This window comes from Malus domestica, chromosome 06 (genome assembly GCF_042453785.1).
Source record: "Malus domestica chromosome 06, GDT2T_hap1".
Lineage (NCBI taxonomy): Eukaryota > Viridiplantae > Streptophyta > Magnoliopsida > Rosales > Rosaceae > Malus > Malus domestica.
In genome coordinates this window covers 5486529-5505784 of record NC_091666.1, presented here as the reverse complement: position 1 = coordinate 5505784, position 19256 = coordinate 5486529, and the positions used below count along the sequence as shown (strand labels likewise).

Here is a 19256-nt window from a genome sequence, read left to right as displayed (position 1 = left end):
GCTTGAGCAACAATTGTGTTTGTGCCAGATATGCTGCCATGGAGCTATCCTTAGCGTCAAAATTATTGGTGACCTGGTTAACCACCAATTAGGAGTCACTGAAGATATCAATTCGTTTAACCCCAAGGTGTTTGGCCAAACGTAAGCCTGCTAGGAGGGCTTCATATTCAGCCTCATTGTTCGACACCGTGAATTTGAAACGAAGAGCATACTCCATCGCCACTTTGTCAGGGGTCGTAAGGACTAGTCCTGCTCCACAACCCTTTTGGTTGGACGAGCCATCAACATATAGACTCCATGTTGGGGCTGTTGGTTATATTTTCTGAGCTTCCGAGGGTAATGAAACCACTTCTTTAGGCATAGAAACAATGTCAACAGGATATGTGAAGTCGGCAATGAAGTCTGCCACTGCTTGGCCGTTCTCAGCTGGCTTTGGTTGGTAGGAGATGTCAAACTCACCTAATACTATTGCCCATTTGATCATTCGCCTAGAAGTGTTAGGACTTTGGAGTATCTGTTGAAGAGGATGATTGGTAAGCACGATGATGAAGTGTGTTTGGAAGTAAGGGCGAAGTTTTCGAGCAGACATGACCAATGCTAGAGCCAATTTCTCAATGTTGGAGTATCGTGTCTCCGCATCTTGTAAGGCCTTGCTAGCATAGTAGATAGGCTGTTTGACATTACCAGCATTTCGAATGAGAACGGAACTAACTGCTGAAGTCGATACCGACAGATAGATAATGAGAGTGTCACCAACCTCAGGTTTGGAGAGTAGAGGGGTTTTACTCATGTAGTCTTTGAGGTTCTTGAATGCCTCAACACATTCATTAGTCCATGTAATGTACTTCTTACTTCCCTTAAGTGTTTTGAAGAAAGAAGCACATCTGTCTATGGCCTTAGAGATGAACCTAGTTAAGGCTGCCACCTTACCAGTAAGGCTCTGGATATCTTTTGAAGTTACCGGTTCCTTCATGTCGAGGATTACTTTGATCTTCTCGGGATTAGCCTCAATGCCTCGTTGGTTTATCATGAAGCTTAAGAATTTGCCAGAGCCTACGCCGAAGGCACATTTGTTGGGGTTCAACCTCATTCGATACCTCTTCAGAATGGTGAAAATTTCAGATAGGTTGGTGATGTGTTGGTCAGCATGTTTGCTCTTGACTAGCATATCATCAAAGTAAACTTCCATGCTCTTCCCAATCTGTTCAGCAAACATTGAATTGACCAGTCTTTGATAAGTCGCTCCTGCATTCATTAGGCTGAAGGGCATGACTTTATAGCAATATAGTCCCCTGTCAGTAGTGAAGGCTGTGTGTTCTTGGTTCGGAGGGTTCTTGAGGATTTAGGTGTATCCTGAGTAAGCATCCATGAAGCTCAGGTGTTCACACCCTGCCTTAGAGTCTATAAGTCTGTCTATGAGAGGAAGAGGAAAGCTATCATTCGGGCATCCTTTGTTTAGGTCGGTGTAATTAACACACATTCTCCACAAGACCTTTTGGAGCAGGAGACTTTCCTTGGTCTGATTTTTCTTAACAAGGACAACATTTGCTACCCACGTTGGATAATTGACTTCGCGGATGAAGCCTATGCCTTTGAGTTTTTCAACTTCTGCCTTCATTGCCTCGTACCGTTCAACGTCATAAGATCTTCGCTTCTATCTCACTGGCTTGGTCTTGGGGTCAATACTTAAGCGATGACAGATTATATCGGGAGAGATGGCTGGCATGTCCTCGTATGACCAGGTAAAGACCTCAGTGTTCTCTTGCAAAAAAGAGATCAATGCCAACCGAATGGGTGGTGACAAGGTGATACCAATCTTTACCATGCTATCCGGATAATCTTTTGAGATAGAGACCTTTTCCAACTCTTCAGCGGGTTGTGCTTGCTGGGTGAAAGAGGCCTCACGAGGATCGTCGGGGTTGATTGTTGCCATCGTGAATATCCAAGTTGGCTTCGTCTGGGCTGATCTTTATGACTTGGTCATGTATAGAAAGGGTTTCTTTGGGCACAGGCAAGTGCTGTTGCTTGACCGAAGTGTTGTAACATGATCGTGCACTAAGTTGATCTCATCTGATGTAACCATTGCCATAGAGGGTTGGAAATTTCATCAACAACATATGTGTGGATACCATGGCCTTGAGATCATTGATGCTTGTGCATTCAAAGATGACATTGTATGCCATTGGGCAATCAACCACCAAAAAGTTAGTGGTAATGGTAGCTGTGTAAGGGCCTGTACCAATGGTGAAAGGTAAGTGTATGCTCCCCAAAGGTTGCACGATATCACCGGAGAAGCTTATCAGAAGGGAAATCGAGCGATCGAGCAAGTGTTCAGCTACATTAAGTGCCCTGAAAGCTTCATCAAACATGATATTGACCGAAGCCCTCGTGTCTACCAGGATTCGTCATACTTCAAAGTTGGCTATGTGAGCTTCCATTATCAGTGGGTCGTTATGAGGGTAGATGATACCTTTTTCTTCCTCAGGGAGGAAAACGTGCCTGTGTTTTTCGTGGGCTTGTAATCCGGGTGCCTCGACTTTGGCTTCGGTATCAGGTGTGCTATGCTGGGGTAAATGGCCACGCATGTGGCGTTCAAAGGTGTGTATGCCTCATACCTAGGGGTAGGGGCTGTCCTGACACGTGCTTGACCCACTGTGTTAACTGCCTGGAGTCGGGGATTATCATGGCGATACCCTTGGTTATCGCGGTAGTGTCCCTTATTCCTTTTACTAAAATAAGACTGGTGAGGATGAAAATCTTTCATTTTGCCCTAAGATTGATATGTCTGTTGACTTGGCAAAGTATTAAGTAAGGCAAGGGAAGGCACCGTTGTCGTTTGGAAGGTCGAGGTCTTCTTATTTGGTTGGATCTGGCTTCCACTCCCTACTTGCTGATAAGGGGTGGTTGTGGGGGGTTTCCCTTGATATGTCCTTGCTTCGCTGAGTCATGGTTGTAAGCCTGTGCCATCACCTCAGAGTAAGTCTTCCAAGTCTTGGCATTAATCATGTACTTGAAGAAACAATCACGTAGGCCTGCCGTGAAGCCCTTGAGGGCGGTTTTGTCATCTGCCTTAGCGTAGCAAGAATACTCATGCCTGAAACGACCGGCATACTCTCGTAGTGACTCGTCTGGCTTCTGGCGAATAGTGTACAAGTCATCTGCAGAATGCAAGCGATCGGTTTGGAACATGTGTTGAGAGACAAATGATAGGAGCATATTTATGCGACTTAGTTGGCTTGTTCTTAAGCATTTACGTTGTTTTTCTTTAGTTATTTTAGTGTTTAAAGTCATTTTCGTGCAATTTCAGGTTTAGAGACGAAGTATGCAAAGAAGTGCAAAATGGAGCATTTTAGAGCAAAATTGAGCTAGAATGGAGTGTATGCTAATGGAGCACAAGGAATGGACGAGTTTGAAGGTCAAAGGAGCTTAAGAAATGAAGAAATGAAAGTGAAGAACAAAGAATTCAGATTTGGAAACCAAAGTTTCTAAAGTTGGAAGTTTCTATTCTTGGAGGTTTCCATTTTCGAGAGTTTCTATTCTTGGTTTTGGGCTTTTAGATGACCTAAACCCTAATTCCTTGTGGACCCTAACCCTAGCCGCACCTTAGGCCTTATTCCCACTAAAAATCTGATTGTTTTAACCTAATTTCTGGTGGATTTGGGCTTCTAGAAACCCTAATCTGATTACCCTAGGGTTTTGGATGCCTATATATACTCATTATAACCCCTAGATCAGATCACCACCTCTCATACACAATCATTCACGCCAGAAATCTGCCCTTGCATTCTGCCGCACCTTCCCATCACCAAAATCCCAAAATTCTGCCCAAAAATCATCCCTAGCCGTACCCCCATCAACCCTAAACCTTTCCCTACCATTCCCCATCCATTCTACACCCTAAATACCACCCAAAACCTGTTCTAAACTTCTCTGCCGCAGCAAGGAGGAAAGGGAAATCATTGATGATCTTGCTGCCAAGTTGGAGCCTTCTAGGTGTTTTCTTTCTTTGGGTTTTAATTTCTAAATTTATGTATCTTTGCTTTGCGAGTATGAGGAACTAAACCCCCCTTGGCTAGGGGGGGATTCGAAACCATGTTTATGCTTGCTATATGATTTGATTACTTCTAATTGCGTTTCATAAGTTGTGAATTCAATTTACTTATCTACAAGAATTAAAACTAATTTGTGTATGTTGATTGAGGGTCGACACTTAGTTTGCATGCATGAATTTGTTGCTAGGATATAAGGGAATTTCACCTAATCGTTATGAACTTATATTCACAAGTAGTAAAGGTTGTTGATCACAATCGTGTTAAGTAAATTCTTGGCATAAGTTTCATGCAATTCATAGTTACGAGTGCCTCGTCAATGCTTATGGTTTTCATAGAACTTAATGATTCTTGCTTGTATCTCTATTATGCAATCATGTAGGGGACTTGTGGGGAATGCTTTGGGTTGTCGTATGCAATCATCCAATTCAATAACGTTAGGAAAATCTGAAGGTTAATTTAAGCGGACCTAATTAACTTGGGGCGTTGAGAATTCATGGGTTATTGAAAAGCAATTGGAAATCGTTTTGAATGCAAGTATAACATGTGTGGAGATGAACCCCTTAGCTAGCTTTCTATCCATTCAATTCAATCAAATTCGTTTTAAAATCTGTTTTGATTTACAAGTTTATGTTTTGTTTTCAATTTCGTAAAAACCAAATCCCCCTTTGTTTTCAAGTGTCAAATTAGATAGAGAGTGTGTTAGTTTGTGTTTTTAAGTGTTTTGAGTCAAGTTAAAACCTATTTTCGTCAAAATCTTGTTTAGAGTTCAAAACTGCCCAGAAAGTGGTTTTAAGGCAGTTTTGAGTGTTTTTGTGTTATTTTGAGTCTTTTGGTTTGTTTTGGTGTTTTAAGTTATAGTTTTACATTCTTTGAGTCTAGTTTAGTGTTTTAAACTTTGTTTTTACGTTTTTGAGTCAGTTTTCAAGTGATTTAGCAATCCCTCCTAATCCCCGGCCTAGAACGATCCCTACTTACATCTCTACTACAATTTGACAAAAGAGGGTTTAATTTGTGTGCTTATCTATTTCGCATCAACAAACAGTTTCCACAGTTCCTCAAACGAGTCTACTGTCTCAGGTGGAAGACTGCAATACCAGTTTAGAGTTCTGCCAGAGAGGGTGGATGGGAAGATAAGACATCGCTCTTCGTCGGTGTGCATCTGATATGCCATTGTGGACTCAAAGAGGTTAGTGTGTTCAATTGGGTCTTCCCTTCCAGTATAGAGTTGTAAACCAAGCTTTTGTTTTGTCTTTGCTTGAAGGGGGATGTCGAAGATCCTCCTTGTGAGAGGGCCAGGCCTGGGTTGGTTTCAGTCAGGTATCTCGGCTTAATGTTCGGCCTTCAACTTGTTTACTTCCTCAAGGAGCTGTAGGATAAGGGGGTCTTGAGTGGAGTCATGTACCACTGAGATTTTCTTTCGTAAGTTTCCATCGCCTCTTGAAAGTAGGAAAGTTTGAGCAAAGGCGTGTGATTTTTCCTTGGACTTGCCGTACTGACTTCTAAGACGAGTCTGTCGGAATACCTCAGAGTCCCCTGTACCTTCATGTTCCTCTGGGACCTGTCATTCCTTCCCTAGATTGGCAGCTGGCCTGGGTCGTGGGAGGGGACCGAGTCTTTCAGAAACCCTTGGGTCATTGATCTTCGAGCATATGTGGAGGGGATTCTCTCGACGTTGCTTCAGAAACCCTTCTGCAAGGAGGTGTCTTCCTCCACTTCTTCTGCTTCGGGTCGAAGCAGCTAGGTTGAGAGATGTCTCATGTTCATCAATGTTTTGATGATTAGCTCGCTCTTCATCAGGGATACCTATGTCGAAGGAAGGCGACCCTCCGTGTTGGGGGGCACCCGGATGATGGTTAATGTCCACAGGGGTAATGAGCTCGCGTTTTTGAGTACTCCTAGTTTCGTGAAGCGTCTCAAAGAGCTTCTCATACTGCTCTTGGATGACCTCATTCTTCATTGCTATCTTGTTGTTCTGAGCTTCTAGCTTATCGACTTTAGCTTGAAGAGCAACCTTCTTTCCTTCATTCTTTCGTTGCCTCACACCAAGTGCAAAAGGGGTGTCATTCTGCGTGTTGTGGCTTCCTTCGCTCATCCCTGGTCAAAAGAGAGTGTACAAAGGTGGAAACCAGCTTAACAAAGCTGAAGAGAGTGGGAATAAGTGTCGTTCCCACAGACGGCGCCAAATGTTAATGCACAAAATCGGTGAGGACTTTGGTACAACAGAAAGTGTTAAGTTTGTGACCTTTGCTAGATTGCTCCGGTCACTGGTATGGATAAGTATGTAAATGGATAGAGACAGGGAAACAAACACAAGATGTACGTGGTTCACCCAGATTGGCTACATCCACGGAGTAGAGGAGTTCTCATTAATTGTGAAGGGTTTACACAAGTACATAGGTTCAAGCTCTCCTTTAGTGAGTACTAGTGAATGATTTAGTACAAATGACATTAGGAAATATTGTGAGAGAATGATCTCTATTTATAGAAGAGAGTTTCTAGTTTCATTCTAACATTGACACGTGTCGTGTTGTGATTGACTTCTAATGTTGACACGTGTCGCGCTATGATTGGCTTCTGATGTTGACACATGTCGCGTTGTGATTGGCCTCCTGGTTGGAGGGAAACTCTTCTGGGTCCTTAAAGGTATAACGTTGACCGGTGCTCAGTAGTTTCGGGAGTGGTCAAGTATGGTACAAACATAAGTAAAGTCCTTATTTTTAAGGCAAACAAAGAACCTTGATTTGAGTCGCTCTTACTCAATGGCACAATCTCTTGATTTGAAGTCAAAAGGCGCAACCTCAATCATTCAAATCCCGTCTACTAGCGGCATCTAGTAGTGGCACGCCCGCACCCCGCCAATCTCATATGTGAGTAAATCCCCGACTTAACCGCGAGGCCCATGGCGGATTTAGGGAGCGAACAGGCGTTCACTTGGGCCACAACGTGTTCGACGAATTGCCACACTCAACAAATAATTGTGTTCTTCAATTAGGCTATCATATGATGATTTCTGACTCGGGAGGTACACTTATTACTGGGCATTTTATTTCCAAATTTCAGGTCAAAGATGCTTACAATTTTAAATTTCTTGTTTGTGATGGTGAATTCTTGAAAAATGACACTACGGATCTTCGGGACGAAATTAAACTGGTTGTTTCAAATTTTTGTGATAAGAAAAGTGATGAATCCAAGATAATGGTAGTGGGTTTTGTGGGTTTCTATCAGTTTATGAATCCACAGCCATCAATTCTTGGGAATGCATGCCAAAAAGAATGGTTGGAATGTATGGCCACCATGTGTTTGTTGGAATGCAGCCAACAGTCAAATTTGTTTCTTTGAAGCTTAGCTTCCATGAGTTCATTCTTCACAAAGGCGGACCAACTATTCAAAGGCTCCTTGATTCGAAATCTACTGGAAAAGTTGAAACCATTTTGGTGCAAGAAGATGCTTTTGCTCAACTGTTTGATGCACTGCAGCCTTTTGGTGGGTTTTTTAATGAGGCAGTTGTTTCTGTTAGTTTTCAGTTCACCTACCATAAAGGAATTCGTGATAAAGGTGGAACTATTTTTCTCTCTGAATTCAATTCAATGGATTTCTTAGCAATCTGTGAGTTGGGTTTTGTTCTTAATGCGAGAAAGAGGATTTTTTTTGGAAGAAACTGACCCCTTGATTGTACCTATTGCGACGACCTTTCTTGCTTTCAATCTGTTTGATAAAATGTGGTTTTCAAGTTGCTTTATTGTTCTCAATCGTGATATGTGCTACTGGAAGGGCATTCGGGCTAAAGGTGGAGGCTCCAAATTCAGTAAAAAATGATGCTGAGCAGAGGAAGTTGGATGTAGCTTTCATTGGTGCACAGTACATGCTAAAGCCGGAAAATGGGTGTAGCGTTTCAGTGGCAAATGATATGATCATACAAGTTGGAGACTCTAACTTTTACTTGCGCAAGCTTCCGATGGACGTGAGAAGGGTTATTTGTTTGCTACTGCTCTCCATATGTGAAAATTGGGTTATGGGAAATAAGGGCCGCATTAATGATTGTAAGGAAACAGAATGTGGGGAAGCAAAGCAATTAAGATTTCTCTATGGTCAACACCATTGCTCATCTTTTTGGGAGGGTGTGAAAAGAGCTGGTGAACATCTCATTCTTCAAGATGGTTGTATTAATTTCTTCCAGAAAATTGTCAAGAAAATTGTCAAGAGTGAAAACTTGAATGCAAATGTTCATGTTCTTTCATACTGTTGGTGTGGTGATCTCATAAAGTCAGCCTTTTCATCAGGGGGTTTAGCCGAGCTGGATGTGCATGCAAATGAGTTTACTTTTAAGGAATCCATCTCCACAGGTGATATTGCTAAGAAGTTGGAGTTTCCTATTGACAAGGTTCAACCTTTCAAAGAAAATTTGAAAAATTAATAGGAATGCTGCTGCTATATGCTACTGGCTTATGTTGCTCATTGTCTCTAGATCAACCTATAGGTAGTTGGATCCATTTCCAAATCATAATCAAAAGAATGCTACTGGAATTTTTAAAGCTATACCTTGAGGACAAGGTTGATTTCTAAGGGAGGGGTAATGTTAGGATGCCAAGTGGCATCACTTAGTTAGCCAGGTGTCAATTGTTGAGTTGGATCTCTTTAGCCTGTAACCAGCTATATAAGCTGCGATATGTGCAGATGCAAAGGGGAATGAATATTTGATTGTGTTAGTGTTTTTGTTAGTATATCTTACATTTGAGTAAAGGTTGAAGTGGGGTTCTATCATAAACCGCATGAATGCAAACTCCAAATAAAAGAGGACAAGACTTGACAACATATGGAATGAATCACATGGTTCATATTTTCTATGATTTGAATCTTGGTTTACAAGCCCAAGAGGGAGACAGATTATTATGATAATAAGCCACGCAAATCAGGTGTACATAGAAAAGTAGTGGATTGCCTACTAAATAGAGCATTCATCTTCAACCTACTGCGTTATTAGCCGAGTTCAAATCCTTCACATCATAAACTAAGTAGTAATCACTTGTAATTAAAAAATAAAAAATAGGTATAATCTATTAAAGAAATAAGTAAATACATGACATGCATGCTTCTCTATAAATGTCATTTTGGTTAGGTATACACATCTAGCACTTTGACCTAGAACCCTCAAAACCTCTTCATACACAACATACTCAAACAATGGCCAAACTAGCAATAGTAGATTTCTCCAATGAAGACTGCTTCAAGCCTGGGACAAGTTCTTGGCTCTCAATACGCAAAGACATTTGCCATGCACTCGAGGAGCTTGGCTGTTTCGTGGCAATATTACCCAACAAAATTTCTTCGGAGCTTTGCAGTACCTTCTTCCGTATGTTGGACGAGTTGTTTGATTTCCCAACAGAAATCAAAGTGAAAAACTCTTATGAAAAGCCTTACCCCACTGGCTACCTAAACGTTGGGAACACCGGTTATGAAAGCTTGGCTATTGCTGATGCGGGTCTCCGCAGTCATAGAGACAGAGACTTTAGCACCATACTTTGTCAAAATCATGTCAAAGGTCTGGAAATATATTCAAAGGACGATGAGTGGATATGTTTTGATCCTCTGCCTTCGTCCTTCGTATTTCTAGCGGGTGATGGACTTCAGGTATGCCACAAACAGAAGTATGTGATATGTACGTGCGTAATCAAATTATCATGACTATTGTTAATATCTAATGGTGCAAAACATTTGAAATGACATATTTTGTGATCACATTATCATTATTTTGTATTGGATAATGTAAAATAATACATTTCTTAGCAGGAATGTTTGTGTGGTTTTGCTTGACTCAGGTTTGGAGCAACGATAGAATACGAGCTTGTAAACATCAAGTGACCTTGAGCGAGAATGATGTACGGTACTCGCTCGGACTATTTTCATTCAGGGCAGGGGAAACACATACACCGAAGGAGCTTATAGACGAGGACCACCCCCTACAGTATAATCCATTGAATAACTTGGAATATATTGAATATACAAAGAAAAATTACTCCAGCCTTGGACCTGACTATACCGTCAAGGCATATTGTGGCGTTTGATTTGTCTTGGTCTAAGGCTACAAGCCAGTTCCTTTCCTTATTTACCTTTCTTTACCTCTTCTCGTTTCTTTGTATTTCTTTCCTGTCAAACCTAATGCTGTGGAGCCTCCTGTGTTGTTGTTTGGTATATGTTTATGTCGTGGCATTGTCCCTTATTTGCTGTCAAGTTGCAGCACCGTTTGAATAATTGAGTTTCTCGAAGGTCTTCTTTCGGTGTTGGGTTGATTTTCGTAAGTGCAAGATAAATAAAAAAATCATAAATATTTGTGATGCACGCATTATTGTATTAACCCCCTAAGAGGATTCTTCGTGACCAACAATAGCAAGTTGTTAGAAGGCTTCATTTTATCCGCATGGCTCATTCGAATACTTTGTTTTGCACACTAGATGTAAGAGCAAATAAAGTCTGAAAGATAGTGTATATACTACACATTTTGAAGCATTCTTTCATCCTCATCATAACCATAACACCCATGTTACAAAATTTGTTCACTGAAAATGAGACTTGTTATTGAATTGCTACGTTGAGTAAACTACAAGAACAAAATTAAGACAATTAAAACGCAGATGTTAGGCATGAGGATCCATTGTCATCCAGCGGTTAGGATATACGGTCTTCACCCAGGAGACCCGGGTTTGATGATTCCGGGCAACAGCACTTTTTGTATTCTTTTTTCTTTAGTTTTGTTACTATTCTACACTCAACCTTTGTGTTCCCAAAACCTTCCCCTCTTTTCGCTGCAGTGCTCGAGAGTGAGAGGTTATAAGGACATACTCCTCCATTCACTTTGTGGTATATTCTCTTACACACCCCTTGTTTAATGTTGTCCAATGTCATTCGCCCAATGGTGAGTGAAAATCAACTTCCTCTTTCGATTTTTTCATTCGTTCAAATAGTGTGTGAAAATCATTTCTCTTGAATCTATCAATTATTAAATGGTTTTGTGCACCCGAATTTCCACTTACTTGCCAAAGGACAGCAGCCGGCTTCTTTCCCTTGCTCAATTTTGGCTGAATGATCATTGTCAATCATCAAGACAATGGTATTTAAAGTTTCACCAAGCTATTATGGAAATGGGCTATAAAATAAATCCATTAGATCATTGTGTTTACTCTTGGAAGTGCCAAGATAATTTTTGTATGTTATCACTATATGTAGATAACATCTTACTTGCAGGTAACTCTATAGATATGATTGAAAAAACTAAGTCATATTTGGGATCCAAATTTGAAATGAAAGATATGGGAGAAGCATCTTATGTTCTAGGAATTAAAATTACTAGGGATAGAGATGCCAAAACGCTCTATTTGGATCAACAAAATTATTTGGATAAAATATTTAAAAGATTTAATATACAAGATTGCAAGCTAGTTAGTACACCTATTTGTAAAGGAATGATGCTTTCCAAAAATATGTGTCTGGTACAGAAGCAAGACATCATTGATATGCAAAATATTCCATATGCCTAAGTAGTTGGAAGTTTGATGTATGCTATGACCAACACAAGACCTGATATATATCATGCAGTTGGATTGGTAAGTAGATATCAATCCAACCCTGGAAAGCAACATTGGATGATAGTAAAGAGAATTATTAGATATCTAAAAGGCATCCAAGGTATGAAACTTTGTTTCGGATTAAATGATCTGGATTTAGTTTGTTATTGCGATGTAGATTTTGCAGGTGACTTCGATGACAGAAAGTCAACAAGTGGTGACATTGTCTTGTTTGGTGGAACGATTGATTCTTGGTTAAGTAAGAAACAAGGCTGTGTTGCAAAATCAACCATGGAAGCAAAATATATATCTTGTAGCACAACAGTAAGTACTGCAGTATGGGCTACACAATTTTTCGATAATTTACATATAGGTATACCTAAGGAGCCCGTCAATGTATTTTGTGATAATAAGTCCGCCATCTTTCTGATAAAGAGTGGAGCAAATAGTTCCAAAGGAAAACACATTGATATTGAATATCACTATATACAAGATATAGTGGAGAGAGGAGAGGTAAAGGTCGACTACATACTCTCCGAAGAGATGGTGGCCGATCCAATGACCAAGGGATTGTCTCTGGAAAAAATCAGAGAGCATGTGACTACAATGGGTTTGCAAAACATCTAGATGTGTTGTAGTGTGAGACATGCGGCGGACATCGTTGTATGGTTTTAGGGATGCCTGAAACATGGACAAGTATATGCGACTCTATCTGGTTCTTTAGTACTTGGTCGGTTAGAGATAGAGGTCACTAATGAGGTAACCATGTTATAATAAATTGTCCTGAAAGTAAAATCCGTAATAAGCTTCAAGAAATAATTTATATAACACTGTGGCGTATAGTGCGCGACTAAGTCATCATTTGTAATCGGGTATGGATTGTTTTTCCTCGTTACTTGGGTATGATGCCATTTTACTAAAGAGTAAAATGTTATCAAATAAAGTGGAATGATGCGCACCAGGTAAAGAAGTCACATATCTGATGTTACATTGAATTTCTTTATGAGTAATATCTTGACAAACAAATCAGAATAGGAAACTATTTATGTCATCATAATCAAGTGGGAGATGTTGGAATATGATTATGATAACATGGTTTTCACAATAAGTGTAATCATGTGTAAAGGTACACCATAACATTAGTGTACTAATATACATATGATTGTAGTGAAATAAGTTAATTAATTAATAAAAGAAATAATATAATTAATTAATTAATTCTAAAAAGATACGAACAATTGTATTTCAACGTGAAAAGTTATAACTTCTCATGAAGAATACAATTCCTCCAGAAAAGTTATTTCCATCTCTATATATTTGTCAAATCCTTTTCTATTAGATTCATTCAATTCCATACTCACTCTCTGTTCATATCATTCACACCATATTGTGATTGATAATCTAAGCGACCTCTGTTTTCGATCCTACGAACTACCCAATTTCTATCAAACTCGGCCAAAAATTTAACATAAAACTTGAAGGAAAGCAGCAATTACCTCTCTATATTCATGGATAAATTTTTTTTTATTTTTTTTTGGTAAAAGGATAGATTCAAAGAATAGAGAGGCACAAGGGCAAACAACACGCAGAGAAACAACCTTCGCAACCCCAGAAGATACAGACACAGATAAATAGGATCAAGAAAGACACCACCTCAACAGGTACTAGTGTCGCCCTATTACCAGTGCAACCCATCCCCAATTACAAAGGAGGACAGGGAAGACCATCTTTGTTCAAAATGCCAACTAGCGAAGATGGAGGTTGAACAACCCAGCCAAAGCTGCACATCTTCGGTGAAATATTCCTTGCTACAAAATCCGCCGCCATATTTGCCGATCGTGGAATCCACGACCAGGAGCATGAATGAAAACTCCTCCCAACATCCAAGATACGGCTAAGAATTGGGAGAAGGTCCCAATCACAGCTCAAAGAAGGGGAATTGAGGGACCGAATAACCCCTTGTGCGTTCGACTCAATTACCACCTCTTGCACTTGGAAACACTTAGCCAACAAGCACCCTTCCAGAATAGCAAGAGCTTCAGCCATCCTAACCGAAGATGCATGCATCCATACACTTTTAACCGCCCTGCAACCCGACAACCAATCACGGGCCACAGTCCCAATCTTACCACAACAGGAGTCCCTCCTCCAACACGCATCAACATTCACCTTAATCTTATTGACTGGGGGAGGAGACCAAAGAGTGAGAAGGCGCGTACCTCGAGGACGACTAGTTTGGATTGTGGATGATAACAGTAGGGGGGCGGAGGCTTGCATAAAAGACTCCAAAGCAGTAATGATAGTTCGAATAGATCGAATAGGTGAGGGCTTAACACCGTTGAAAACAGCATCACATTGGGCTCTCCAAATAAATCAACATGTAAAATTCAGGTACCTCATAGACCGAGCGAGATCCTCCTGACAACCCATATTTTGATTTATCGCCCCATACACCCACTCAGCCAAAGTAGTAATTGAGCTTTGATTGATCTGAACATTCAACGGACCCCCAAACCATACTCTAGACACCCAATGACACAGAAGGAGAATATGCTCCATGGTCTCCACACATTCATTACAAACTGGGCAAAGTGGGGAAGTGGCACACCTACGTCGAAACAAATTGGAGTTAGTAGCACAAGCCTCCTTAAGAGCTCGCCAAAGAAAGTTCTTCATCTTAGGGGGAGCCTTACAACTCCATAACCAAACCCAAATCCGAGGATGAACACTGCGTGAGGAGGACGGGCGATCAAGGTTTATGCATGGGTGTCTATTGTGATTTCTCCAATATCCGGACTTCACTGAAAAAGAACCATTTCTCTCATAAGGCCAGACAAGCTTATCAGGACATAAAAGCAGCCCCACATAGATTTTAGAGATGGTATCGCTCTCTGAATCCGAGATAAAGTTTGAGAGAAGGTCCAAGTTCCAAGTCCTCGAACTCGGATCAATGAACTCTGCAACTTTGCACTCCCTATTGATTACCGAAGGATTAAGAGGAGTAGGGTGCCCCCCCCGTTATTCCCAGGATCCAATTATCTTGCCAAAACCGAACCTCCATCCCTTATGCTAACGGACTTGCTCTTTGTCAGACTACCCTAAAGATACTTTTAGTTATGTTAGCTCTGTCCTACAGGCTACAAGGAATGCGATTTATGAAGTCGTATATCACTAAATTACAGTAATCCAACTTTGCATCTAGTGTTCTAATATCAAGTAAATTACGTCGACTTAACTTTATTATTGCATTCAGTCGGAGCACGACGTATATCACTCAACCACTAATTACAAGAAATTATGCAGATTTTTGTTGGTTGTGATTGTCTTGTGCTTCCATTACCGCATCTAAGTAAGAAATCTAATCATGAATGCAAACTCCAAATAATAGAGGACAAGACTTCACAACTGTTCACAGCGTGGCATGTAAGCCTGATTCGTATTTTCTATGATTTAAATCTTCTTTACAGGCCCAAGGGAGAGTAGATTATTACAATAATAAGACACGCAAATCAGGTGTACATACTAAAGTAGTGGATTGCCTACTGGATGGAGCATTCTTTTTCAATCTACTGCATTATAGGGTTCAAATGTTTTATATTCTAAACTAACTAGTAATACTTTGTAATCTCTAGAGGAGTGCGTTATCCATACACCATTTTTTACTTTTAACATACCTCTCTCAATTTTGGCCGTTGGATTGAATGAATTGAAGAAGATCAAAGACAAGAAATTAACAGAAGATATGTGACAAGTAAAAATGGGTGCTTATCTTCTCCCTTTCTAAGGAGTCTTTTTGTATTTTCTTCTCCATGTTGCTTTATTAATGGAATTCCTATTGATAAAAAAAAAAGTGTGTAGATTGCACTACCCTAAAAAAATAAAAAATAAAACCCAGGTAGTGGGTCGTTTATAGTGGGCTTCATTTTTTTTAATATTTTTTAACAACAAAATATAATTCAGTAATTAAATTTAAATCCTTTAAACAATAATTCAACAAGAGGGTATTAAAAAATTAAAAAAATAAGTATAATCTATTAAAGAAATCATAAAATACATAACTTGCATGCTTCTCTATAAATGTCACTTTGGTTGGTTAGGAACATACATCTAGCATTTTAACCTAGAACCCTCAAAACCTCTTCACATATAGTATACTCAAACAATGGCCAAACTAGCAATAGTAGATTTCTCCAATGAAGACTGCTTTAAGCCTGGGACAAGTTCTTGGCTCTCAATACGCGAAGACATTTGCCATGCACTCGACGAGCTTGGCTGTTTTGTGGCAATATTACCCGACAAAATTTCTTTGGAGCTTCGCAGTACCTTCTTCGATACGTTGGCCGAGTTGTTTGATTTTCCAACTGAAAAAAAAGTGAAAAGTTTTTATGAAAAGCCTTATCCCACTGGCTACATAAAAGTTGGCAACGCCGCTTATGAAAGCTTGGGGATTGCTGGTGCTACAGACCCGGAACAAACTCAAATATTCGAACATCATTTTTGGCCCAATGGACATAATGTATTTCGGTATGATTTACTCAACTTAATGCTACCATAAACATTGAAATGCTAAATTTTTTTTACGTACATTTACACAGTTAATTTGTTCTTTGTTGGGCAGTGAGACTGCTGATTTGTATACAAAAGTAATGGAAGAACTACATCATGCTGTCACGAGAATGGTGTTTGAAAACTATGGTGTAGAGGAGTACCTTGATGATCACCTTGAATCGACTACTCACATGTGCCGATTTAACAAATATAGTGAGCCTGAGAAAACTGGAACTAATTTGGGTCTCCCCGGTCATACAGACTCAAACTTTAGCACCATACTCTATCAAAATCATGTCAAAGGTCTGGAAATATATTCAAAGAACGATGAGTGGATATGCATTGATCCTCTGCCTTCGTCCTTCATATTTCTAGCAGGTGATGGATTTCAGGTATGCCGCAAACACAATTATGTGATACGTACGTACGTAATCAAATTATCATAACTATTGTTAATTTCTAAAGGTGCAAAACATTTGAAATGATATATTTTGTAATCAAATTATCAATATTTTGTTTTGGAAAATGTATAATAATATATTTCTTAGCGGGAATGTTTGCGTGGTTTTGCTTGACTCAGGTTTGGAGTAACGACAAAATACGAGCTTGTAAACATCGAGTGATCTTGAGCGAGAATGTTGTACGACACTCAATCGGACTATTTTCATTCAGGGTAGGGGAAACACATACACCGAAGGAGTTTATAGACGAGGACCACCCCCTACAGTATAAGCCATTGAATAACTGGGAATATACTCAATATGTAAAGAAAAATGCCTCCAGCCTTGGACCTGACTATACCGTCAAGGCATATTGTGGCGTTTGATTTATCTAGGTCTAAGGCTACAATCCAATTTCCTCTCCTTATTTACCTTTCTTTACCTCTTCTCGTTTCTTTGTATTTCTTTCCTATCAAAACATAAGGCTATGTAGCCTGTTTTTGTTGTTTGGTATGGTTATGTCATGGCGTTGTTTCTTATTTACTGTCCAGTTGGAGCACCGTTTGAATAATTGGCAGCCGTCATTTGGTTTATTTGGCTGCCACCACCGTTCTAGAATCCTTTAGTTTCTTGAAAGTCTTCTTTCGGTGTTGGGTTGATTTTCGTAAGTGCAAGATAAATAAAAAAACAATAAATATTCGTGATGCACACATTATTATAGTAGCCCCAAAGGGGTTGTTCGTGATCAACAATAGCAAGTTGCTAGGCTTCATTATATCCACATGGCTCAATTGCATACTTCTCTTTGCACAATAAATGTTTAATCTGAGTATGAAACACAAGATTAGAACATAAGGCTAATGTAGAGAGATTATCACAATGTAGCAATGGTGGTGCTGACAAAAATTGATGAAGATCTTTGAGCAGCAATCTAATCCATACTACATCAGCTGCACAATGTGCCAAGGCCTTATATTTTGCCTCAGTGGAGCTTCTAGAAACTGATGAATGTTTCTTGGATTGCCAAGAGATGGGATTGTGTCGCACATACATCACAAAACCAGTAATACACCTTCTAGTATTAGGATCAACTGCCCAATCCGAATCAAAGAATGTAGTAATATAGTTGTCATGACATGTAGAACAAGTAATACCACAAGTGACAGTACCTTGAACATATATGAGGATTCTTTTCATAAGACCATAGTGTACATCAGTAGGTTGATTCATATACTGACAAGCCATGTTCCCAGCATAAGAAAGATCCGGTCTGATGAATGTGAGGTACTGTAAGGCACCATCACGATTTCTATACATAGTAGGATCACCTAGAGGAGTTCCTTCAGTTACTAAGAGCTGAGTGTGTGGCTTACATGATGTGGATGCAGGTTTACAACTATCCATACTAGCTTTATGGATCAAATCTTTGGCATACTTGGATTGATTCAAGAAAATATCACCATTATGTCTGTACTGAATCTGCAATCCCAAAAAAACAAGATAATCTTCCTATATCTTTAAGATCAAAGACATCTCCCAAATCTTGAATAACAACCTGAAATTTAGTTTCATTAGATCCTGTAAACATAATATCATCAACATACAACAATAATGCAATAACATCTGTTCCATCATGTTTGAAAAACAAACTTGTATCACATTGAGACACTGTAAACCCCATTACTGGAAGATATCATGTAAACTTAGGATTCTAGGCCCTAGGTGCCTATTTCAAACCATAAGGAGATTTAACCAATTTGCACACATTATCAGGATGCTTAGAATCCACAAAACCTTGAGGTTGCTTCACGTAAGCCTCTTGATAGGATTTTTAGTACCTATGTAAAGAAGGTTAAAATCACACAAAATACTTGCAAGAATACAAGGTTGTTGTAGTATATATGCTTATGCAAGGTCATTCTACAAGGACTATTCAAATAATTTATGTAAAACCAATTCCTAATTACTTACTTAAACTAGAAATTGAGAAAGATGATGCGGAGTTTGGGTAATATTAAAAACGAATTTTAATTAAAAACCAAATAATAAATTCAGCCAAAATTAAGAAGTTGAAGGAAGAGAGTTTTTAAATACCAATTTATAAAAGTACTAGGGTTCAACCATCACCATAACAATCCTATGTATCTTTATCAATTACTTATGATCTACATATGCAACTTTGAAGGTTAGTTTTCCTAATACATATTCTCCTCATGATATTCAAGTAAGAACGTATATCTAACATGCAATACGTCTATGATATTTGTTGATGCACAAAATCAGTGAGGACTTTGGTACAACAGAAAATATTAAGTTTGTAACGTTCGCTAGATTGCTCTGGTCACTAGTGTGGATAAGTATGTAAATGGATAGAGACAGGGAAGCAAACACAAGATGTACGTGGTTCACCCAAATTGGCTACGTCCACGGAGTAGAGGAGTTCTTATTAATTGTGAAGGGCTTACACAAGTACATAGGTTCAAGCTCTCCTTTAGTGAGTATTAGTGAATGATTTAGTACAAATGACATTAGGCAATATTGTGAAAGAATGATCTCTATTTATAGAAGAGAGTTTCTAGTTTCATTATGACATTGAAACGTGTCGTGTTGTGATTGGCTTCTGATGTTGACACGTGTCGCGCTATGATTGGCTTCTG

The 19256-nt window shown here is 39.5% G+C and overlaps 3 protein-coding genes across 3 annotated transcripts; 2 read left to right on the top strand and 1 right to left on the bottom strand.

The window, feature by feature from the left end:
• The first annotated feature begins 6889 nt into the window (after nt 1-6889).
• LOC103437022 (deoxypodophyllotoxin synthase-like) lies at nt 6890-10315 on the top strand. The gene is made up of 2 exons (XM_008375488.4): nt 6890-9680; nt 9869-10315. Exons 1-2 carry the CDS (start codon nt 9234-9236, stop codon nt 10112-10114), a joined length of 693 nt encoding a protein of 230 aa, XP_008373710.3. The 5' UTR covers nt 6890-9233; the 3' UTR covers nt 10115-10315.
• A 5405-nt stretch (nt 10316-15720) lies between these two features.
• Nucleotides 15721-17103, top strand: LOC103409467 (probable 2-oxoglutarate-dependent dioxygenase AOP1). Its single transcript, XM_008348284.4, has 3 exons — nt 15721-16135; nt 16230-16551; nt 16740-17103. The coding sequence occupies exons 1-3, from the start codon at nt 15774-15776 to the stop codon at nt 16983-16985; spliced, it is 930 nt and encodes a 309-aa protein (XP_008346506.3). The 5' UTR covers nt 15721-15773; the 3' UTR covers nt 16986-17103.
• Nucleotides 17104-17361: 258 nt separating this feature from the next.
• Nucleotides 17362-18280, bottom strand: LOC114825429 (uncharacterized mitochondrial protein AtMg00810-like). Its single transcript, XM_029104144.2, has 3 exons — nt 18155-18280; nt 17545-18078; nt 17362-17424 (listed from the first exon to the last, which is right to left on the bottom strand). The coding sequence occupies exons 1-3, from the start codon at nt 18278-18280 to the stop codon at nt 17362-17364; spliced, it is 723 nt and encodes a 240-aa protein (XP_028959977.2).
• Between the last annotated feature and the right edge of the window lie 976 nt (nt 18281-19256).